Below are 24,185 nucleotides of genomic sequence, written 5' to 3'. Positions count from 1 at the left end.
TTATGATTACCATCGTCATTAGTGCCCTTCCCCCTTTAACCCAATTCCATTTTATAGCAACTCTTGACCTCTTCCTCTCAAAGCCCATCTGTTTCAGGCCAAGCCTTCTCCTTTCTGGACCACACAGTTCTTTCCCTTTTTTTGGCAAGGTTGTACTTGCCCGGTTTCTGCTCACCTCACTGGCTCCATGACAAGGAAAGAGCTGGGCTTGTGAATGTGCAACTTCTACCTTCTCTGGACCGACAACCTACACCCTAATTATTCCCATCTGGTATCTTTTTTTTTTCTCACCAGATAAAAAAAGTAAACGACTCAATTTTTTTTAATGCTCTGTATTGCAGAAATTAAGCAAACCTCAGCAAACTATCAGCAAATAACCAAAAGGAAGAAAAAAAAAAGTGCTAACCTCAAGTTAAAACCTCTTCAAGCTCCACTGGGCTTTAGATTGCTAAGTCTAAACTTTGTTTCAGGAACACTCTGAGGTTAATCAGAATGTTAATTCTTGCAATTTCAGAGCCAAATCGAAAAATGGGGGGAGATCTTTGCGAGAAAGGCTAGAAAAAATCGGTTTGAATTTACCCGCGGGCAGGCGCAAGGCAGCAAATGTCACGTTACTCACCTCCCTGGTGGAAGGTAAGCAAGACGTTTGGCCATTTCACGAAGTGGTGGAGCTTAACTGTCGGCTGAAGGCTGAAATTTTACATGTTTTATGATTAACTGGAAATCATGGCAGTTGTTGTGCCCTTTTGAGTTGGATGTCAAGCGATTGCTTGAGAGAAGTTCAAAGGTCCTTTTACTTAGAGGGAGCGGCAATTGTCCAGAGGCCAAGGGACAATGCAAGTGTCCCTGAGCTCTGGAGAGTGCTCAGGTCTAGTCTCCAAGCCAGTGTAGGGGTCGTCTCTGCCGCCAGGTGCAGGACATGGTGCCTGAAACACCCACTGTATGAACTCCTGCAACAGTAACTCTGTAAGAAGCAATGTATTCTATACGCCTTCTCCTTCCCAGATTTTACCTGTGAGTCGTTAGTAGTAGAAAGCACAGTCGATTTATGAAACTATTATTGCATTCATGACCTCTAATGGTTATTTTAAAACTCGTGTCACTCTCAGGGCCCCTATCTCCTGCTGATTACCTGGGACTTATTGTTATTGAAATACAGCTTTATAAGATCAGTGACCTAGGAAAAATATGGGGTGGGGAGTGAGGAAACATGGAGGGGAGTCGTGTATGATCTTCAGCTGTGAATTTAAAGGCCCAAACTTATAACAAGCACACTCTAATTTGCTCATCATTTTGGGATTGCGGTTGATATTTATGGTATGTAATAAACAGGATCTTCTCCACAGTCTAGAACAAGAGGATCTGCGTTTGAATCTGTGGGATGTGGAAGGGATAGGAAATAGAGCCAGGTGGACCTAATGGAGGAAGTTGTAGAATTTTCTCTAGAGTCTAACGTGTAGGTCTTGGTTTTTTCTTCTATTTTTATGGATATGATATTATGACACTCCTGTGGGGAGTTAGTTTTTAGAGGAGGGGATCTTAGAATATTTAGGCAGCAACCATAAAGTCATCACATTTACAGGCAATGCACTTTGCTATCTTTAAGGCAAAGCTGCCTGGCCCAAACTTACCCCCAGGGACAGCGGTCACTAAATTTCTAGACCACATTTATTAGTGGTTGACTCTTAGCCTGGGGGTTTTACTTTTTGCCCTTTAAGGCATTGCTAATATCACAATCTTCATTTTGAAAAGCAGTCAAAGTAATTTCAGCCCAAGACGGATTTAGGTGGAAAAGGAAGGAAACTGGAAAACGCACTGAGATGCCAATATTCATTTGGCAGTTTTCAGTGTTATGAGTTGTTGTAAGCACTGTACCTGAAGTCTTTGGTTACTATGCTCATGATGATTAAAAGTAAGTCATGCTCCTTAAAATAACATAGCTATGGGATAATTCAACATATCTCTTTTTCATGTCGGGATCTTCCCTTGAACCCCGAAGGCTGTGCTTTAAAGGGCAATAATGCTTTATTCGAAAGGGGCTTCCACGTAAGTTAAGGAATCTTTCAGCTGTCCAGGTTTTCTATAGCTGCTGTGTCACCTTTGTGCAGTAGAAAGTCCTTAAGTAAGAGAATGATGCCAGGAACCTCTGAAGAGGAGAAACCTGAAACCTAACTGGCAGGAAACTGACAAGGAGATTAAATATTTCATTGCTGGATAGAAACGGATCCACATACGATTTACATATTCTTTAATATATGTGGACATAGACACACAGGGATCTATATTTGTATATATTAGTTATTATAGGAAGATACAAAAGATAGGAAGACTTTTAAATTTTATTTAAAGCAGGTGTAACAGATGCTTTAAAAAAGAAAGGGGGACTCTGGCTTGACTATCCAGCTCACTGTCTATCTAGGTGCAATTGTAAGGTAGTTCCTGAATGCCTGACCACCTTTCCCTTAAGACAAAGGCATGAGGTGTGGGAGACCTGAAGCTGTTCAGGGGATGTCTAGCTAGGACTTGGCTGGAAGGATGATCAGGGAGAGGCTGGAAAGAGCGGCAGGAACAAAGTTTGTTCCATCAACGTCAATTACGGTCTGAGAACCATGTTTAGTTTGGGCATCTGTCTCATCTTTGCTATTAACCCTTAACAGTTGGCCTCTTTTGTAAATAATAACAGAATTGACCAGGGAACGCCTCCTGCCCTTGGGATGGTCAGGGACTGGGTGCTGATTATTTCCTCTGCGGTTGTCTTTTCAGGAGAGGCTGTTCACTTAGCTCGGGATTTTGGGTACATTTGCGAAACGGAGTTTCCCGCCAAAGCTGTTTCTGAGTATTTGAACCGGCAGCACACGGACCCCAGTGACCTGCACTCCCGGAAGAATATGCTGCTGGCCACCAAGTGAGTGTCCTGGACTCGTGGTCCTCATCCCAGACTCCCAACCTGCGGAGCCGCCTCTCTTGGGGGGAGGAGGTGGGAGCGGCAGCGCAGACTTCCTCGGTGGGGCAGGGAAGCAGCTCAGTGGTGGAAAGCCCGTGGATGGCTGGCTAGGGAACCCTCCCCCCTCCGCCCCCCTCCGCCCCCACCCCTCAGCGTTGATTATGGGCTTCGTATTTGTGTGTTTTCTCTATTTCCTAGTTTCTGAGAGGGATGGCTTTATTAATCCGAATCCAGGCTTTTTACAATTCACATCCCCAACCCTGGGGATGGCAGGCAGACCTTTTCCGGTTGGGCCCCTGTTCCAGTTCTTTCCTGCATCCCTGGATGCATATTTCTCCGTGGGGTCCACATCTCCCTGTCTTATCCACACAGCCACGCGTGCTCGCTCAGGGTGTCTATATGTCACCCACGTTCACCCATCTCTACCCGCAGCTCTAATTACTCTCTTTCCAACGTTGCTGTTTGGCATCTTCCACAGACGTAAAATTTACTACAACTCTAGAGGGGAAAATAGTAAATCTCTGGCTAAATTTAGGTCTAGAGCTCATTTGAACTTTTACAGTGGGTTTTCTATTTATTTGATTTACTCCTGTCTTTGGCTTCGATGTCATATTGCTGGTGTTTTATGGCCGGCTCAGGCCTGCAGTGGGCGGCGCTGCGTGCGCCCGCACGTTTCTCTCGCAGGCGCGGCCCAAACAGCGGCGCTCATTTATTTAGTGCTGGAGGACGCGGTTTGTTCCGTTGACAGCGTAATTTAAAGAAATATATGGAAGGCTGAAAAATCATTTGCTCAAATTTGTCCAGATGTTTTTGAGACGTGATTGGAATTTGATTGCCCCTTTCCGCAGGGTCAAAAAATATTAATGTCCCAGAACTTTAATTGCTTACAGACCCTGGTTTGGGCTTTGAAGATTTAAAATGTTTGACTCTAAGCATTTGTTCTCCTCAGTTCAGCATTTCCTTTTTGGCACTTTGGTAATGAGTACAAACTTCAGGAAAGCCTTTAACCATCTCTTCCAACGATCAAAACCTGGCACCCACCGTCTTTTTAGAAGGCTTTCCTCTGATGTACCAACTAGCAATATAATAGATCTTTATCAGTAAATCGCCCTCTTACCCCTTGCCCTGGTGGCTAGTGGCAGGGGAACTGTTGGTGCTTTATAAAAGAGTAAAGGTACTTTGGGGAAAAAATAAAACTAAAGTGGCTAAATTAGATGACAGGATTCCACAAACAACTCTGTGGTTTCCCTAAGGAGTGCTTGTGGCTTCTCTTAAGGCCAGCACTTCTTAACCTGAGGGGAGTATCAGAATCAGCTGGGGAGCATTTTCAAGGTAATTATTTGTGGACCTAGCCCCAGGCTCCCTGAGTGGGAATCAGTGAGGGTGGAGGCCTGGATGTGTGTATTTGAACCCCACAGATGATCCTGAGGTATGTCTGACTTAAGAACTGCCCTATTTAGGTCAGAACTGTTACCCGTTTCTTCCTGGTTGGGAGGATGTATGTATGCATTTTGAACAGAGAAACGAGTAGTGAGAGGATTCCTGGTAGTGTCCTCTACCCATCAGCCTTAAAACCAAACACCTTTTCTGGCTGCTGCAGGCTGGGGAGGAGGTATTCCATTTCTCCTCCTGGGAGTAATCCCCTGGGAAAAGGTGCCCCAGGGTCACTGACGTGGGCCTCCAGGTATCTGCCCTATTCACCTGTTGGCCAGGCCAGGTGTCACCAAGTGTCAGACTATCCCAGGGAGGCCTGTGATTGGCGTTCTGTAGATTTTCTTTTCTCACCACCCTGGAGACCAGGTGGAGGCAGGCTGGCAGAAGTCTGCCAGCCTGTGAAAGGCTATGACCTTTGGGATGCCATACTTCTGACCACAAGGTGAACCAAGCCACTGGACCTTCAGGGCTAAAATCCTTTTGTCCACCTCCTATATTAAAAATTTCTCAAATAAGTTTAGTCCATAGTTAGGCACGCAGGATTTCTAAGGCTGGGAGAGTCCTCTAAATTGTCAGTGCCTTGAAATAAAAACCTTCAACAATAAAAATCTACCCTCCCTGGAGTCTTAACCATCTACCTTTAGGTTTTATTTAAACAATGTGGGAATCCTTTTATATGGACAACAATATTGTTGTACAAAGATCTTCGGTAGCCTGTGCTTTAAAAGGAAGGGAAAAAGGTGTGGTGGTGGTGGGAATACTTCCCTTCTCAAATGCTGCAGGTAAACAGCTTTTTGCTTTGAATGGAATCGGCATTCTCTCCTGGAATAAACAGTTGATTGCCCTGGGCCACGCAAGGCTCCAGCAATCTGCTTCTGTGCCAGGGACAGGCTTGTGGCCCAGGGCCCTAACTCCTTCCCGGCTTTTTGAGTCTGATCACCAAGAGGTTGGAGAGGCAGGGGAGAGGAGGGGGAGAGGGCTTTTAGAGGAACTGTCAGGTAAGAGCTAAAAGTTACTGAAGATTGCAAATCAAACGCTAAAGCCTAGCACATTTCCCAAAGTGGGGTTTATGCAGTCCTGGAATGAAGGGGGAAAGACGGGCGGGGGTGGGGTGGGGGAGAGGCCAGGCTTTGGGATGGAAGGGGTGCCTAAAATCCCCACCCCCGCTTTCCTTCCAGTCCCAGCTGCTCTAGAAGGGAGAACGCTGGGAAAGGAAACAGAGCGGAATCGCCCACATTAGCCTCGCTCTCCGGCTCTCCCGTGACTGGGCGCCCCTGGGCTCTTGTGAGCGTCTCCTTTAGAATGTCAATGACAACGACACTGAGGGTGTTTTTTTTTTGTTGTTGTTTTGCTTTCTTATTGTTGTTGTTCCTCTCCCGCCCCTTTGCAGGCAACTTTGTAAAGAATTTACGGATCTGCTGGCTCAGGACCGGACGCCGATCGGAAACAGCCGGCCCAGCCCCATCCTGGAGCCGGGGATCCAGAGCTGCCTCACGCACTTCAGCCTCATCACGCACGGCTTCGGCGCCCCCGCCATTTGCGCCGCGCTCACGGCCCTGCAGAACTATCTCACCGAGGCGCTCAAAGGCATGGACAAGATGTTCTTGAACAACACCACCACTAACAGGCACACGTCTGGGGAAGGCCCAGGTAGTAAAACTGGCGACAAGGAGGAGAAACACAGGAAATGAAAAATTTAAAAAAAAAAAAAAGGAAAAATGTTTTAAATACAAAAGGAAAACAGAAAAAAATTTAATTTTAGCTCTAAAAATATTGGATTGGCTTTGGAAGAATTATATTAGGTAGAATACACATACAATCAAAGTTAAAAAAAAAACAAAGCTAAATAACTTAAAAAAAAAAAAAACTTGAGGCGTACCACGGAGCAACAGTATCGGTTCTCAGTGTCTATTTCAAGATACACTTGGAGACAACCGTCCGGATTTTCCACTTCGGTTCTTTCGAGCTTAGTAATACTGATAATAAAAAGAAAACCATGAATTTTTTTCCCTTTGGAAAATAAACATAAGACTAAACGTGAGAAAACTCTAACTTATTGGAAGAAAATCGGAGAAACCGTGTCGGTGTCAGTGCTTTGAGAGCTGGTTGACTGAGACGCACGAACTTTTTAAATTTTTAATATATTTTTAGGAAACTCTCTGGCAGTCCCCGCCCTTCCATCTCACCTCGCCCCTCTCCCAGCCACCCTTTTTCTACGTTGCCCTGCCTCCCTCCGGCTGTCACGGGAATCTTCCGGGATGAAAAGGCGTGTGGTTAGCCCTCTGGTGCGCTGTTGTGGTCCCCTTGGTGACCCCGCCCCCGCCCCGCCCTGTGTCCTTAACTCAAGGGGACCCAACTCCGGGCCGTTTGCTTAATTAGGGAGGGCGAGGGCGGGTTGGGCGGGAGGCCCGCGGGGACGCAGGCAGTGGCTGCAGCTCTCGGGCCGGCTGGCCGAGGAGAGGCTCCCGCGGCCCGGCCGAGGAAAATCCGGACCAATAAGTTGATTCAGACTCCTCATCAGTTCTTTTCCGAAACGTTACTAGTTCCCAGCCTTGCCAGCATCTGCCTACAGAGCATCTTGCATTTGTTATCATATGTGTCATCTACCAATTTTAAGAACAATAGTAAAACCCAAACACAATATGAATACGTTGATTAGTATGTAATTCCTTCGGAGGGGTATGTACCATTTCATTCTCTTCTGTTTTCCAAAGCTTTGCCCGCATGGTTTATGAGCTTCTTCAAAGAGGACTTGGGCTTCCTACACAATCTATAAGGTACAGAGAAAAAAAAAATTCCGATCCCTTTTTAATCACAGCCTGTGTGTCAGAATTCTGCAGGTGCACTTCTTTAAAGAAGCTCAAAGGGAATAATTTAGAAAGTGGCCAATAAGAGATTGAAGCAGCTTTGAGTCTAGTTGCTAACAGATACCTCAACACAGAATTCCAGGGAAGTGGGGAGCTGCTAAATGAATTTTAGGGGAGAGGAGTAGGTGTTCTTGGAGCCCAATATTTTAACATTATTCCCTTGCCTTTAAAGTGGATTCCATTTCCTTGGGCTCTTTGGTGATTGTGGGGAAAGCAGCAGCTTTGCTAGTGGTCGAGTGGTCGCGGGGAGGGGGGTGGTGCAAGCTCCTGTGTTTCAGCAACAATTGCTTTCTTACAAGATGCTTTGTGAATGAGGCGTTTTTTCCCCTCCCAGACGTGCACTTGTTTTGGGCAATAATGGTAAAATAATGCAAAGTGAAAGGAGATGTATTTCAGCTTTGAATGTTACTGTCTGGATACACTGGGACTATTCCCAGTGGATAAAGTTTCATACATTTAATATCTCTCACTTCTGGCAGCCCTGCTCCTTTCTTGGGCTTCACCTGAGCGTTATCTTGAAATAAGATCTGAAACCCATTGTTCCCACCATCCCCAAAGCAGTGGGAAATCCCCAGGGGCGAAGGAGTGGATGACCTAGGTCTCTAAATAGAGTGTGCATGAACGCATCTCTTTAAACAAAGTAGGCATTAGGACCTTTGCAGCATCCCTTGAATATAAAGATCCAGAGGTTTGTTCTGCAGGATTTACAGTTAGGACCCACGGGGACTCTCAGGTCTGCTGGCCCATGGGCCTTGGCCTGGGGAGGAGGGAGGTTAGAGGGTCGGATTTAGGAACCTGCTGAGTTTTGCACTGACATTTTTATGGGGGGGCTGAGTTAAGGAGCTGGCTTCAGACCACCAGGAGAGCCCAAGCAATGGCTGATGTCAGACCCCCGCCCATCCACGTCAGCTTCTTTGGGGGCCTCTGGGTGTTCAGGGCTCAGCCATTGATGAGTTGACAGGAGTGCAAAGGCTGGGAACTAGACCTCAGGGAGCGTGTAGACACTCCATCTCTTCCCAGCTCAGAAGCCTGCGCCTTTGTCCGAGGGCCTGGCCGCTTGCATTAGACGTATTCTGATTGCCAAAGGCCGGGAGAAACCGCACTGAAAACCATCGTCTCCTTTCCTTGCAGGGCAACGCGCCCCACGCGTGTGACGTGCGAGAGACGCGATGGACGCGCCTTGCTCTTACTGTGCAGGTCCCGAGAGCGTGGGGGCCACTCGCGCCCAGTCGTGTTGAGGACATAGAATCAGCCGCTGGAGGGGCCGCGGGCCGCGCGGGCCCTTCCCGCTCTCGGTCTCACCCTAAGGGCTAAGGCGACCGAGAAAGCCCGGTGCTCCAGTAGGTAATGGGGCGGCGCCCCGCGGGCTGCAGGCGGGAGGGGTCTCAGCGCTGCCTGAGCCCCTTGCTGCCAGCGGCCGCCCCAGGCGCGTGCTTCCCGAGGGCGAGTGGCCTAGAAATGTCCAGGGGATCGGAAGCTTCCCCCGCCTTTGCCGGTACGAAATCTCTCCACCCTCAGGCTCCCAAAGGCGGGTGATGGGGTAGGAATTGTCTTACTGGGCTACGCAGGCTCCTTCGTCGCCCTTCGCCCTCCTCCGGGCGTTCCTTTGGCGCCCGGGCAGAGCAGAGCGCTTAGCATCTCTCCCCCGCACCCCGCCTCCACGCAACGTGGAGAGAACCCACTGCCCCCTCTCCCTCCCCCACTTCTCCTTTCCTGTACGACCCCCGCCCCCTTGCTTTCGTTAGCCAGGCCTGCTACGTTTATCTGATAATTGAGTTATTAAAAGATTTGGTTTCCTTGGGCCCATAAATCAATAAACAGTGGGATTAACTCAAGAGTTTGCCTTTTAAGTCAAGGGAAACGTTTAAAGCAAGCCCCTTTGAGTCCTGTTTCCAAACTAAACAGGTGAGTTGCAGCTCTCCCCCCACCCCACCCCTGCACTCTTAAGACACTGTATCCAAGCCGCGTGCCCACTCCTAAGTGCCCGGTCCCAAACCAAAAGAGCTAAAGGTAGAAAGCAAGAGTCAGGACGTGGCAGCGCTGCCCTCGCACTTCCCACTTTGCAAGTTCCTTTGGAGGTTCTAAAGGTCTCCTGACCATTCTCTGTCCAGTCCTGCCTCCTCTTGCACGTATTGTGGCTCTCCTGGAAGCAAAGAGAGAAAAAAAGGGCTGTTCTGGGTGAGGATTCTCCCCTAGTTAGCTTGCTTTTTTTTTTTTACTTCTCTCTGGCACCATATCCTTAGCTTTCTCCACCCCTACATAAAGAACTGAAGAACCTTTCAAAGACCTGGCTGTTTTATTTTCTTTGGCCAAGGAAACCACTTTTTCTCAAGCAACTATTTTATATCCTATGAAAACTTCGGTCGAATGGAAAACCTGAAATACCCCAAACTTATCTACACACTGTTCCTCCGGTACAAAGCCTTACTTAAAAGGGCAACTCGTCCCTACTTAGAGCATTTATAGGGAGTTTGTCCTCACATTTGATATCCTGTATGCGTAATACATTCTGTGGAAAGGAAATAACCTTAAACCATCTGATGTTGCCTCAAGAGCCCAAACAGTGTTTCCCCTCCTGTGCTGATGTATGTTAAATGATCAGGTTAAAAAAAAATAACAAAATTCGTTTTGTTTTCTTTTAAAAAGTAGAATGAACACTATTCTTCTTGAAATGCCAAAATCGACTCCTCTGTTGAGTTGGTCTCTAATTCACTAACATTGTTTTTGACAACAATCGAGAAATATCAATCTATTGACTCTTCACGAGAAGAGCTCTGGAGGGTATCCATGTTAAGTTTGTATATATTTATTTATGCTTAATTTAATGGGAATGTGTAAATATGGTGAGCAGGTAGTTTGGGATTATTTATCTGTGAATCTATACCTCTGTGAATGGGTGGTTAAAAAAAAAAAACAAACCGCTTGACCCTAGGTAGAATCCTATCTGAATTTCTCTGTTCTTTATAGACAAGCTGTTATGGTAATGGGTAGAAATTGGTTTATTGTCCAGTGTTGACCTGATTTACATAAATAAAAAGATGGTTGTGTTTTTGTTGTTTTCATCTTCAGTTTCTTGAGTATAGATGTTGTTTAATTCTACAGACAGAAACAAGTTATGGCCAAGAATTTTTTTTCTTTTTGTCCCCCCTCAATCATTGAAACACAGGCAGTGTTTTCCTTACAATAAATACAATATATTTTGCCTCCCAGAAAAAATGGACACTTTTGTTTTCACTAGAAGGTGTTTTTGATTCATTAAAATTCCAAATTGACACTCTTCTCTCTATTTCTAGCTGGATTTGCAATAAAAGCCCACGTTAACTGCATCTCTTGGTTTATATTGCCCTTTAAAAAAATGAGGTTGTCAAATTACTTACTTCCCAGGTTATTAAGAGTCCGTGTCCCAGGAACGAAGGGCCTCTGGGTCCAAGTCAAAGATGATGCTCCCTTCATGTTGCTGGTGGGATGGCATTCTGCCATGATGTTTTGACGGAGATGGTGCAGGACAGAAGCCCACAGGGCCAGGTATGGGCTCCTGCACCCCACACCTTGGGATCTGGGGGAATTAACTGGCTCATTTCAGGACTGAACCCAACCCTGACCTCACCAGCAGTGCAAGGCCTTCCATAAACAAATGAGGAAAAGCTCCCTTGACCAGAGGAGGAAAGAGGCTGTCTTAGGAGGTTTCCTACCTTAGGCTCAGAAGATGCCCAGGGAAGCCAGAGCTTTTCTCATTTGGGTTAATGGGCTGCAGCCCAGCCCTAATGGGCTGCAGTGATCAAACATCTTCTCAATCTGTATTTCATCCCAAGGCTTGGGTGTCTTCCCTGAGGCTAGGAAAGTAAATCCGTCCAAGCTGTTAAACGGTATGCACGAGTCACTGTTTCTCTTTGGACCTCAAAGTCTTTATCTGTAAAATGTGGGCCTCCTAAGGTCCTTTCCAACATTGTCTAGTTTAATTATAAAAAGCAGGAACAGCAACATGCATATATTTAAGGATAACTGGCAAAGTTAAATCTCGAAAACCCTGGATTAGGAGAGTGCTTAGCATATAGTTGGCACTCAGGTAATTAATAATATGCCTCCCATATCAATTTTCTGTTTTTCAGATGACTCATTCCCAGTTGGACTTCCCTATAGGGAAAGACAGAAAGGACAATGGAATCTGCTTTATGTGAGATTTTCCACTTCTTGGCTTCCCTATTAACTAAAAAGGGGGGGGTATCATGGCTAGAATTATAAATGAGTGAATCAAAAAGGGAAGGGAAGTAGAAGGAAGAAAAAAATACACAAGGGAAGTGTGATTAAGAGGGCGTGCAATCCATTTGTCTAGAAAGAAAATAGGTATATGCCTTTGTCTCTGGCTCAAATGTTTTACATTGAGTTTCCTTTTCATTTGCCTTTTGGAGAGTGAGGGGTTGGTTACCACTAGGATTATACAAAGGCGGTGATGAGTAATTTCCATATCCTATGGCAAGTTTTCCTACTGAAGGGTTAACACCAGCTCTGGAGAAACAGACCTTCCATCTATTATTCCATAGGTAAATTCCAGACCACCTCCTCTTTCCACCACCATTTGACAAGGATCTGAGACAGTCACCCCAAACTCAAGGTCCTGAGGGGCCTGTGGGGAAGGAACTTGAGGAGAGGGAAGGAAAGATAGGAAGCCAGAGAGAGCCTTGCCTAACAAAATGGCCCTGGGCTGCTAGTTACAGCTCCTCGCCGGCCCTTTTGTTACTGTCTTAACCAGGCTGCAGAAGGAGTAAGGAAAGAACGGCAGCTGGAACTGCTAGGCCGTGGACCCTGACAACAGGCCCAGCGCGGGGACGCTGGGTGACCTTGGAGGAGGTGACCTGGAGGCAGCCAGCCCAGGTGCGCGGCTTCCAGTGGCCAAGAAGCCCACCTGCTCGCCCGCCCGCATTAGCGGCTTACGGGCCCTGATTAAAAATAATGCTAGTAGGAAGAAGAGCCGATTGTTTTTTTACGAGGCCACATTGTTTCTCTTCATTTGCAAAAACAGCCCCATGGGGTCCTTTCCCTGGGACCCCGGGCAGCCAGAGCTTAGAGCCACCAGAGATATACTGGCCCGATGGGACGTGTGTCTTCTTGGGGGCGCTCATGACTCCCGACGCAGGCTGCCTTCCGTGCGTGGACTTCGAAGGCGGTTGTCTGTCATGTCGAAGCCTCAGAAATTAAATGTGCAGCTCGCAAGTCCATTAATTTTAGCTTCCCATTAATCTATTTAAAAAGTGAACCAGCAATGGCTCTATAACTACAGTCCTATAAAGTTGAACTCCTTCCCATAAATCTTCTGAGTTGTTTATTTACATGTATTCCCTCGCCCTCTAACAAGCTTCGTTTCAACTTGGGGAAGACCCGAACCGCCCCGCCCCGCCACGGGGTGGGCTCACCCCTCCCCAGCTTCCCCGCAGGAATCGTGGGCGCCTTGGAAAGGAGGAACTACGCGGGGTCAGAACACGGAGGGCGAAAACTCAATTTTCCTTCTTGACTTTGTTTCCTTGTGTCTATCCCAAACTCATGCTCTCCGTTATTTCCCATCACAAGCTCCACACTGATTTATACCGTCATAAACAGCATTCTTACGACTATAACTTCTCTCATAGCTTGGGGTGAGCTCCTTTTTCACATCCCTGGCAGCCACTACTTTTAAATCAGGCCTCATAAATAATCCCAGCGCTTCCTGAGGGCGAGTTCAGTCAAACGTCTCCCCGGGTCCACTTTCTTGGCACGGGTCCCTCCCTCAGGTCACAGGTTGGAGCACTCCCACCGCCACGTTTCCAGGACGCAGCCACGGACAGCAACGCGGAGACTAGGCACCAGCGCTGAGCCATTCACACCCCTGGCCCAGTCTGCGTGCGTACGTATCGCGCGTAAGCCGTCCCTGCCCGCGCGGAGCGCACGCACACGGCGCCCCTGCCCGCGACTAGGCACGCTCTCCGGGTGGCAGGGCCGAGTGTCAACGAGCGCGCACGCGCAGACGCCTACGCACGCGCACGCACGCACGCGCCGCGGCGCCCCGGGGCGTAACTCCGGGCCTAGCGACTACCCAGGGCGCGGTCGGCGCGTCAGGCTTTTCGCTCCGCGCCCTGGAGGTCAAGTTTGCAAACGGCTGCGGCGTGGGCAACCTTTTTCTTTTTTTTTCAAACTGTTTATGCTGAGATGAGGGAGCCTTTTTGTCACACAAGTTCAACACGTTCTACGCTGCCGCTGGTCTCGAACTAGCAAGGTCAAGCGGCGATTTTTGGCCCATTTGTTCGGAACCTATTTGTTCTTTCCCACTCTGCTGCTTTTCGCTTTTTCCCTTCTCTCGGACGGGCTGCAGCCTTCTGGAGCTGACTCAGTCGAGAGGCGTCCAGACTCAAATAGGGGTCACACATGCTGCCGGGAGAGGCCTCTGCATAAAAATGCTCTTTAAAATTTTTAAAAAGCAGCATAATAGCCAATGGACTTAGCAAAGCGTGACCTGTCCAGGCCGCTCGGAGGGCAGGCCTGGCAGTCATCTGTGTCTGGACCACCAGTCAACGTCCGGGACGTACCTGTTCGCTGACGTATTAGCAAACGTTTCAAGGATGTGGCTGTCAGCTATCATTAGCCCACGCGTTTTACCGGGAGGAGGACACGTCCAGGGCGTGTTTGCATAGAATATTCCGGGAAGGTCAGAATCTGACCTCTGGAACAGTCAAATGTTCCTTCTTGTACAGACATTTATCAAATGACTGGAGAAAAGCTGGTACGTGAGCACTGGGGTACAGAGGCGTGGAAGGGACGCTTGCAAGTCTTTGGGGAAACTCGGACCCAAATCGGACACAAGTCACCCCAATGAGTTCTAGCGCTCCCTGCGTGAACCATCAGGTCCTGAACGCTAGAACCTGGCGTCCGGATGCGCAAGTAGAGGCCGGGCAGCTCGGAAACACCTGATGACCTGGAAGCGCCGGTGGCTGTTCAAGTGGGCAAAGTGAGTGCGACCATCATCTGAGTTTCTAAGGAAACAGGATATTAGATAGCTTCTACACAGCAGTGGATTTTACTGGGAAACGGTCCACCCTTGTAGGTTTGGGAAGGGGTGGGGAGGGGTTGTACAAAATGGCTGGGAAAATGCCAATCAATGCAGAGAAAACAAGTGTAAAACCAAACCAAATCTTAGTGCTCCATTAACCAAAAACCCCCGCCGCTGCCGCCCCCCAAAAAAGGTGCTAGTGCTAACTTTGAGATCAAAGTATCAATCTTGGACCAGGTTGAATTTTGTGTATATCTTATCCTCATTGATAAATGATTCTACCAGAAACAAGGTATGTAGACCTTTTTGGGGGGTTGTAATTAGGGCTTTATCTCTCTCTCTCTCTCTCTCTCTCTCTCTCTCTCTCTCACACACACACACACACACACACAATATGGGAATTCCCTAATAGCAGGACTACAAAAACATCCACAAAAAAACATTTACCAGTGTGAATTTTCTTTTCCAAGGGAGTCCTATGTGTTAAGGAACCCAGGAAAGGTTTTTTTGTTGTTTGTTTGCTTTTTAGGTTTTAGGGCTCTTGCATTCAAGAGAATTCTTTTGACCAGAGATTCCTAAAGATAGGAAACTACCAAGATTTGAGGCAGAAGTACAGTTGACTCGTTTTATGGGTTGTTTCACGCACTTTCCCTTTTGCTGTTTTTAAGAAGGGGTTAGGGTTAGGGTTAGCGAAGGGGTGGGTACGGCACAGGCCTGAGCCCTACCAACGAAATGGGCCCACTGAATGATTTCATTTGCTTTTATGTGCAATATAAATATTCTTTTCTTCTTCAAAGATAAGGGCCATTCTAGACAATGGGGTCAAATAGTCCAAAGAAGGATCAAGCTGATCTGGGTCTCTGTGACCTTTACCCTTCCTTTAATTCTCAATAGTGAACATCTGTGTTTGGTGGCTAGTGCCTGAAAGTAATAAAGACAATTAGAGCATTTTATTTTTTCTTGGGGGAGGGGTTTGGATACTGGTGTGGAGAGGTAAAAACTTTATGATACTAGTCTGCAGGGTGAAACTAGGGGAGTAGCAGCCGCTAGGCCTTGTTGCTTTGTAGGCCCTTAGGAGTGGAGTGTGGTAATCGTGTACACTGAAGCTGTAGGTGATTCATATTGCTCCTTTCTCCATGAGGCTGTGGGCAGTTTTTTCTTACAGTCCTATCATTTGTCACCTCTGCACCAGAAGAAGATAATGTCCACCTCTCCCCGGCACTTTTCTGAGTTTACTTCCAGCTGTGAGGACAGTTAATGAGGTTCCTGAATACATCTTCACTTTCCTCCTACTTTTGTGAAAGCCCTTCTCTCTCTTGCACCTAAGAACAAACTAAAGCCAAACCAAACCCAAACAACTTGACAAAACACAAACACCCACCACATGTTAATTTATTGAGAAGTATTTCAGCTTCCACTGTGTAAAACTTCAAAGTCCACCCATCCTGAGGCCATTTGAAAGGGGCTCAAGTTCTGAAAGAATAAGATATTCCAGAGATAACCAATTAGAGAAATTTATTTCCAAAACAAATATCGAGTGAAATAACACGTTTTTCTCAGTATGTGGTGTCCCTGTGGCACTCTGCTGTGGGTTTTTGATGATTCAAAGCTTGTTTCTTGTAAAGGACACGTATCTGATCTTGAATGGGCAAACCTATTACTAATACATGCATAAACTTACATAACAATTTAAGACTTGCGTGAAGTTAAAGTTGAAAAGTGACAAACTACACACACATGCACATACACAGATATAGAATCTCAGTTGCAGTGAAACGTTTTTCCTAATGGAGGTTTTTGGAAAAGTCCTATTTTTAATATTCTAAAATTCGTACAAGGGGTATGTCTAAGAATCAGAGGATGAAGCCTTCAAATGAGGGTATTGTTTTCCTGTCAGCTAGACACTGGATGGCTTCTCTGCATGTCCTCACTCGAACGCGTACCCAGGAACATGCGTCTGCAGGGCAGTCGTTCTGCGTTTAGTCTCATATGTGCACAGGCACACACAGAAGACTGTTTTCATTCATCATTCCTCCTTGATGTTAAACATGTGTTGGGAATTTTACAACTCAGACTTCTCCAGATCATATTTGTGACTTTGTTATCACACATGCAGTTTAGAAACCTACAAGGTGATAACTAGGTTATTCTTCCTCTCTCTCTCTCTCATTTTTTTTTTTTTTTTGCTGTTAATAACTCTGTCCTTCTTCCTTTCCTCTCCCCCACTGGTTCCCCCCTCCCCAGCATTCTGTCAAGCAATAGGCTGTAAAATAGTTATCCAGACCAGCAGCCAGGCAAGTGCCTTTTGAGAGTAATTTCTGCCCCAAGCGTTTAGCCCAGGGCAAAGCAAGCGTGCTCTCTAACTGATCAACCTGGATATTTCATTATTCATTAATTTACTGTTTAACCAAATCCCACTCATTATCAGAGGCAACGCTTGGCAGAGCCCAGCGAACAGTAGCAGTTGGTGTCAGGCGTGGAGAATTGGCCCATTTGATCCTGGGCTGTTTTATTATTCAACACCACTGACTGGGAAAAAGGTCCATGAATAATAAAGAGCCAAAGCGTGTTTGAACTGAGAAGCATGACACAGCCTTACAAAACAGCAGTTAGAAAATTAAAGGCAAGGTGGCCCAGACTTTGCATTTTTTATCTTGGCTGTGGGCACAGACATTTATATCCCTACATTGTTTTCAATGATTTTTTTTTAAGTCCTGAAGACAGATTCATTTGTTTCAGTCAGTCTCACCCTTTCAGAACAGACCATTGAAGAACTCAGGAGCAAACTCACACGGTAAGAAACAAACATGCCTCCAGATGGGAGCTTGAAAACATAATTTCTAACCTCATAATCAGTTAGGTCCTTTGTGGCCCTTCTCAGCTTTGGGGAAGATGTGGGTGATTTTAGTTCTCCTTTGGACCTGCCGTCATTCATACCCTGGGTTGGTTTAATAAGATAATTCATGATGCTGATCAAATGCACGTTAAGTTCCCTTTCTGTCCAATTGGTTCCTTGACAAGTCTTTGGCTTTATAAGTACCTGGCCACAAAAATACATATAGCAAGGGTTTTAGAGATCCTATAGGTAATATCTAAAATCTCATTAATATGAGAGAAGGGCCTATGAAATATATAGATGTGAAGGGAAAGTTTATGTTCCCCCAGAAGCACCTTTTTTTTGTTTGTTTACACAGGCAATGGAGGTCATAAATTCTTTCCAGCTCTGTTAGATCTGTAAATGCAGTTGTATTGAATACACCTGTTGGATCCACTGGTGGTGGGCCTGAAAGTATGACTGTCTTTAGAACTGACCCACCCTGTCATTCTACTCACGTATCCTTTTTATTCATTGCTTTATAGTCCCTGAATAAGTATGATGAGACAGAAAACAGTAATTTTAACAGTACCTTTTGTATGTTGCCTTCTACTGCCTCGCAGCCCCTTCCTTTTATTCACATACAGCCTACCTTACACAGAGAAATAAAGCACGTGAGCTGTAGCTCTTTCATTTAAATGAGCGTAGTTGTGTAGGAAGAAGTTTCTAGGGACCAATAAAGTCCATATGGGCTGCCTATACTCATAAAAGTTATATAGATGTAATCTTCCAGGATTCTTCAGAACTTGGTCAGGGTAGAACTGCCTTGGTGCTAATATACTTAGACAAAAAAAGGCCCTGTCCAAAGGTGGTGGTGGTGAGATCAAACCTCAAAGGATTTTTAATGTGGAAATCACTAAACAAATGTTGAAAGCACTAGGGGGAGGCTTGGCTTTTTCTTACCTCAGGATTGTCTCTTGCTTGCCTTGGATGCATTTGGAAACTATTGTCAATGTGTTGAATGTAAAGTAGGACAAAATGTTAACATGGAAAAGTTTCTTTTAACGACATCAGCCTGACCACTTCATTTTACAGATGCTTAGAGAATGGCTTGTCCAGTTTCATGCTTGCAGCTCCTGGCATGTCCAGTTTCATGCGTGCAGCTCCTGGCAGATTGCCATTAGAACTTTAGTTTCAAAGTGCTCTTTCCTCTACAAAAGATCTTAGGACTTTGGTTTTTATTCTAAATAAGTGTCAAATTGTTTTTCTAACATACCTTTCAGTAGTTTTGAAGAAGAGGCCTTAAAAAATTCTGATCCGATGGGACTGAAGTACAGTATTTTAAAGACAGATCCCTTACGACAGATACTCTCTTGGCATTACAATTTTTTGTATTAGTTACAAAAGGAAGGTGAAAATTGTTCCTCCAACTTAGTTGGGATTGGAGGGTCAGGTTCATAAGATAAAGTGAGTGTAAGTTAACAGAACTCAGTGTGAACATGATTGAAACTTGTGGCAGATAAAAATGATGCTTTGACTTCTCAGATCATGCCAGTCATGATTAAATCTGAAACCACACACCTTTAATATGATCACATGTGAAGAACTCCCAAAGTGAATAAAAGTGGACACTATTAGCCAATTCATCCATTTGAGAATCACTAGGTCTCTGTTCTGCCTTTTATTCCAGTCTTGCTCCAGACTGAGGTATTGAATCTTACCCTCCAGGGAGGTGTGACTTTAGGACTCTGAAGCCTCACTGATGCCCCTTTCAGTCCTTGAGATTTATAACTTGGAAGAGTCTATAGAAGCAGTGTGGGAGAAGCAGGTCTTCATACTCCCTAGAGAAGAGACGCTGTGTTGGAAATTTGGAAGGGGAAGAAATCTTAGCATTTTTCTGGGCTTGATGGATCATAGGGACAAACAGACCCAACATAAATATCACCTCATCTGAGAAACACTTCTTTCCTAACTCCTTTACCTGCTGTTATAATTACTTGTTTTAACTTCTTGTCCCAAGGTTCTCAACCTTGGCTGCACATTAAAATCACCCAGAGAGAGTTTAAAAAAAATACTGATGTCCAAGCCCCATCCTCTGATTTATTTGATCTGAGACACTGGTATTGCTTCAAAAGATCCTCAGGTGATTCTAAGGTACAACTGAGATAACAAATCAATGCATTATGTTCTCAGAGCACTAACTTCATAACAGGACACTTCCCCATTGTCCTATTATGAAAGTCTCTCCCTGGCCACCTCATATGATAAACTCCAAGTGTAAAGGCCACGTCTTAGTCAACTTACATGAAACATGTAGTTCTTATTCATTCAGCAAACTCTTGCTGAGCAGTTACTAAATTGCAGAATTTGGGGACACATTAGTAACAAGACAGACATGGGCTTTTACCTGTGAAATGTACAGTCTTTAGTCCTGGAAGGCAAGTATGTTGACCCTGCCTTTGTGGATCTATCTAGGGTTATCTGATAGTTGGCCAAGAGGCATCTTAGTATGACAGGTAATTGTTGAGTGCCTTCTCTGTGCCAGCCACTGTGCTAGTTCCTGGCTAGGTTAGGGCAGATGCACAAGGCTGTAAGGGCTCTCGGTTTGGACATGGTTTTATCTGTGCTTTGCATTGACCCACCCTGTGTTTCCTAAACCCTGTACATTTGTGAAATTTTTGTTTAACCCTTACCTACACAACGTAGCTCAGATTTTTAAAATCTAAAAGTTTTCGACAGATTGCTAAAATTCCTGGTGGTTTCAACTCCTAATGATGCACTTTAGATGGTAAATAGAATGAGTATGTATTGATATTTATAGATTGTTTCCATTTCTTTTACTCTAGTTCCACCCCAAGCTAGGACACAGTATATTTTTCAGGTAATAATGAATTTGAAGTTTATATCTGCATATCTTAATATGGTATGCCTCATCAACATTTCCTTCTAAATCAAAGTATCCATTATATAGATAAAATAGTTGTAACATTTGCATTCCACTTCATGAAGTATTTTCATTGACTTAAGTAACATCATGTAATTTGGTCCTCGCAACAAGTTGGAGATGTAAAGTGGGTGCAAAAGCACCTCTCTTGATTTTATCGGATGAGAAACCTAGGCTCAGGTTGAGACTCAATGTCAACTTGCGGGTAGTCGGAGAGCAGATAAGGTCCATGCTCTTTCTGTCATTCCATACTGCCATACTTAACAGGAGGCTGTATCTACAGGAACCACAGAAATTCACAAATACTGTACTAAGTTTTGTTACAGAACTTGATGTGCAAAAATGACAATGGTAGTGTTTTATTGTATAATAGCATGATACATATTTTAACACATACTAATTTATATCAACTGGACAAAAAGGTGTATATATTTGTGAGAAGTTGGAACTATAGAATATTTTAAAAGGATGCAGCTTTACCTCTTTCAAGTATACAGAAGAAGCATACTTGAAATAATTAAAGAATCCTTTCAGAAATTCTTAAGAGTACTCTGGTTAATAATAAGATTGCTTTGTAAGCATACTCTCAGTTATTTGTATGTAAATAAGTGCTCCTCAAGTGCTCAAGAATACTAAAGACAGTATATTCTCTTAAGCAGTTTATGTACTCTCCCTGTAATCTGTATTTACACTGGCCAATTGTTCAGCAAGTCTTTTCTCCATTGATATGGTAAAGAAAACTTCTGCTCAGCCAGACCTTTGTCAGGTCAGAAATTCTGATTTAAGTGAGTCTGAATTAATGAGGTTTTACTTTATTTGCAACTTAACAGGTTTTGAACCATATATATGCTTTTATATACACTTATAACTTTACTAATATATGCATTTTTATACATGTAAAAATATCCTGCAGAGCTACTGACTTGATTTACCAATGAACCTGAGACGTTTCAAATTATTTTATAGCTTCTTAGCATAGATTTGCCTTAGTCCATCTGTAGCAGTGGAGGAAAAATTCTGTTTCCTTGAGTCCTTTTATGAGGGTGCCAAAAGGTATAAAAATATGAAGCCATTTAATAGCCAGGCTCTTTGAAAATACCGAGCATACACAGTGTGCATGCTAAGTTTAATCAAACTGATGGATTTACATGTAATGTCTCAATTCCAGACTCCCTCATTAGTGCAGTCAATCTTGAAGTTCTCCCCGGTGAGTGAAGGGTGAAGGTGACTTCGACACGCGTGAAAGAACGGCTGGATAGTGCCAACACCCAGAAAAAGACAGTGGGAAAAAAGCTCTGCCATATGAGGCTATAATCCTAGCTGTGGTCAGTGTGTTGAAAGCTTTATATTTCCTGACCGCATGATCTTTCTAGAAAATGAACAGGGAGAAGGGATATTCCCAGGATTAGCCAGCTGGTTATTTCTATATGCTTATTAAAATTTCTGGAAGAAATGGTGGGACCTTTAAACCCTTTTAAAATATATCCGCTTGAGAAATCCTAAATTTCCCTCTCACCTGAATTTAGTGCAAGAGGGCTGGATAAAATATTTTCAAACTTAACTTTTGACAGTTGCAGCAAAGAAATGGGAATACAGAAAATGGTGGTAAAAACAGCGGTAGTAGCAGAAGCAAGGAGAGAATCCAGATGTCACCGTCATAGGAAATCTTTTTCTGTTCTAAGGACCCGCAGGTCAGGCTTTATTAATTTTGGACAAGACACAGTTTCATTCCATCCCATGCAGGGTGCAGGGACGATCTTGTCTTTTGGAGGCTGCATTTGGAAACTACTGTCTCTTTGTATTCAATATCCACATGCTATTCCCCTAGCTTGCTGAGTGAATCCCTGCACAATAGTGGCATTAAGGAAACCACAGCACAGGCAATGCATTTGACTCTTTGTTTTGGGAAGGAAAAGCAACTTAACGATTAATGTTCATCAGTAGACACTGGTCATCAGGTATCCTTTAGAAGTAGCATTAGAATCAGGTCCACTAGTGAGACGTCCTCAGAGTATTTAGTCAGACCTGCCAGGCCCGGGGATATTCTGTTTCATGGTGTTCCTCCTCTTTTTTATTTTAGAGAGAGATTTAATAAGTGAAGCCAAGATGTGCACTCTTTCTCTCTTTTAATCTCCCTCTTTCTCTTTTCCTCTCTTGCACTTTCTCTCTTCATTTCTCACAGATAGATAGATAGACAAATAGATGTAAAAGATAGATGTAGAAAATGATCTTCATCCTTTCCTTCTTCCTCTTCTCCTTTGAATAGATCACTGAGCCCACCAAATCTTCATTTTTAGGTGTAGGACTCCCAGGATATACCTAGGGGAAATCTAATGTACTTTTCTGTCTTGGAGTTTTATCATTCCAGTTGAGAGACTATGTCTCTTTCTTCTAATTGGTATCTTCAGAACCAGTGCATAAGCACACGTATCAGACGGGTGCCTTGAGCAAATTCAAAGGATAATCTTTTGTCTAAAAGAGTAATGAAAGCGGTAATTTTTTTTTTTGAAAGCGGTAATTTATATTTGTTCAGCTTTATTACAGTTGGTAGTGTGCCTTCACTTATTTTGTTTCATGTAACCCCCACCACAAGTTGTCTGGAATATTATGAACTGCACAGAGTTGGCTGAGTAAAGGGAAGTCAGGGAAAGTTAATAGGCTTTGTCCCGTGACAAACAATGAAGAGACTTTCAGCTTATTCTCTGGAAGCCTTCTAATTGGCAGTGGACATCCAGTCACACCAGAATCTTCCAAACTACAACAGAAAACCACACTTATCAATCCGACTATGATAATTTAGGTAAATAATGAAAGAAAGAATTAGATGGATGTGTGTGTTTAGATGATGAGCGTGTGTTTCCAATCATCTAGCACCTAAGGAGAGGTATATGTCCAGGTCAAGGGCAGTGGGACAGGAGAAAGAGAGGGCACTGAATTTTGAGAAATATCTATCTGTGCTTTCTGGCGTCTAGCCATCAGTACTTAGGGCACAGGAAGACAAAAAGTAGCTTATATGATTATCCACAGAAGGAAGGAATGAAGGGAATATAAGGACAGAAAGGAAAGCAAGATAGAAAGACAGAACTAAGAAATAAAGAATGAATTAAGGAATGGGCAAGTGAGATCATAGTAATACCACCATTCTTTATCACAGAAAACCTGATATTTAGGACCCTAAAATATTATGTTTAGAGTCGGCCAGACATTTAATAAGACTTTGAGACAAAAAAAGCCTTCCTCCCCTCTAAGGTCTCTTCTACGTGATTTTTGATGCCAGAAATTTCCCTGACACGAGGCAAAGTTTTTCAATTCTCTACTACCAATTTAAAAAATTTAAGTACAACTATACAGGTAAAAGAGTATGCGGCACGGATGACTTTCAATCAAAGTATAAATGACGATTTCAGCTTATTTCCTGTTTGGATATAGGGGAAGTATTTATAACTAAATATTCTTTGTGCCTTTGACAATGTGATGGAGTTGCTGTTGAACTGAAAACGAGTGGAGGAAGTCAGCGGGGCCTCTTAACATATCAGTGGAGAAACCTGGCCTCCACTGCCTTAATCAGGGCCAGGCGCCTCCTGTTGTGATACTGTGAGAAGAAGAAAATGTCACTTACATTGTCACGATGGACTTTGATATCTTGCAAAAAATGCATAATCTGAATTTGATCACAGGGAAACATTAGACAAACCCAAATCTGAGGATAATACACATGACAAGTGGTCTGTTTCAAAAGTGGTCTGTTTCAAACTGCCTGGTTCAAGTCTGGCCACTTGCTTTTTCTGTTATCACCTGGTATCACGTTGATCCATGGCCCATGCTGATGCATTCCATCTTACAGTGGCCCATGTAGGCTTGGTCACTTATTTGTGTCAGGACTGATATATGAATTATGGAGAATTCTTAGTCCCTCTACTACAAAGTTTAGCATTTGAAGTGCCAACTCCTTATCTACTGATTTTCATGGCTTTAGTTATTTGCTTCACATTTCCTACTATATGGATTCATGTTAATGCTGGACATATGATTAGCCTCTCATTTGGTGCTTGTTTAGTTATTCTGTAGCTGCCTGGAAATAAATGCCTTTTCTTTGCCGTGGTAATGGAAAGGTTTTGAAGATTCTCTCAGATTTAAGGGTGGGAAATAGAACAAACTTCAAG

At 44.3% G+C, this 24,185-nt stretch overlaps 1 protein-coding gene across 11 annotated transcripts in view; it reads left to right on the top strand.

The window, feature by feature from the left end:
• Positions 1-14,010, top strand: part of TFAP2B (transcription factor AP-2 beta) — a 32,675-nt gene extending 18,665 nt beyond the window's left edge. For 5 of the 11 annotated variants that reach the window (XM_029243618.1, XM_029243625.1, XM_029243621.1 and 2 more), the window contains 6 exons: positions 515-633; positions 2,764-2,905; positions 5,769-6,028; positions 7,093-10,770; positions 11,355-11,419; positions 13,968-14,010. In XM_029243618.1, the coding sequence (XP_029099451.1) occupies positions 515-633; positions 2,764-2,905; positions 5,769-6,028; positions 7,093-7,154 (583 nt within the window). In that variant the 3' untranslated portion in view covers positions 7,155-10,770; positions 11,355-11,419; positions 13,968-14,010. Of the gene's footprint in view, positions 1-514; positions 634-2,763; positions 2,906-5,768; positions 6,255-7,092; positions 10,771-11,354; positions 11,420-13,967 lie in introns of those variants that run through there. The other 6 variants (XM_029243619.1, XM_029243626.1, XM_029243616.1 and 3 more) reach the window with 4 other exon arrangements.
• The last annotated feature ends 10,175 nt before the right edge of the window (positions 14,011-24,185 follow it).

The sequence above is a fragment of the Monodon monoceros genome, unplaced genomic scaffold (genome assembly GCF_005190385.1).
Source record: "Monodon monoceros isolate NGI ecotype Baffin Bay Population unplaced genomic scaffold, NGI_Narwhal_1 Super_Scaffold_3, whole genome shotgun sequence".
Classification (NCBI taxonomy): domain Eukaryota; kingdom Metazoa; phylum Chordata; class Mammalia; order Artiodactyla; family Monodontidae; genus Monodon; species Monodon monoceros.
The sequence above is the reverse complement of the archived record's forward strand: the minus strand, read 5'-3'. Positions and strand labels throughout refer to the sequence as shown.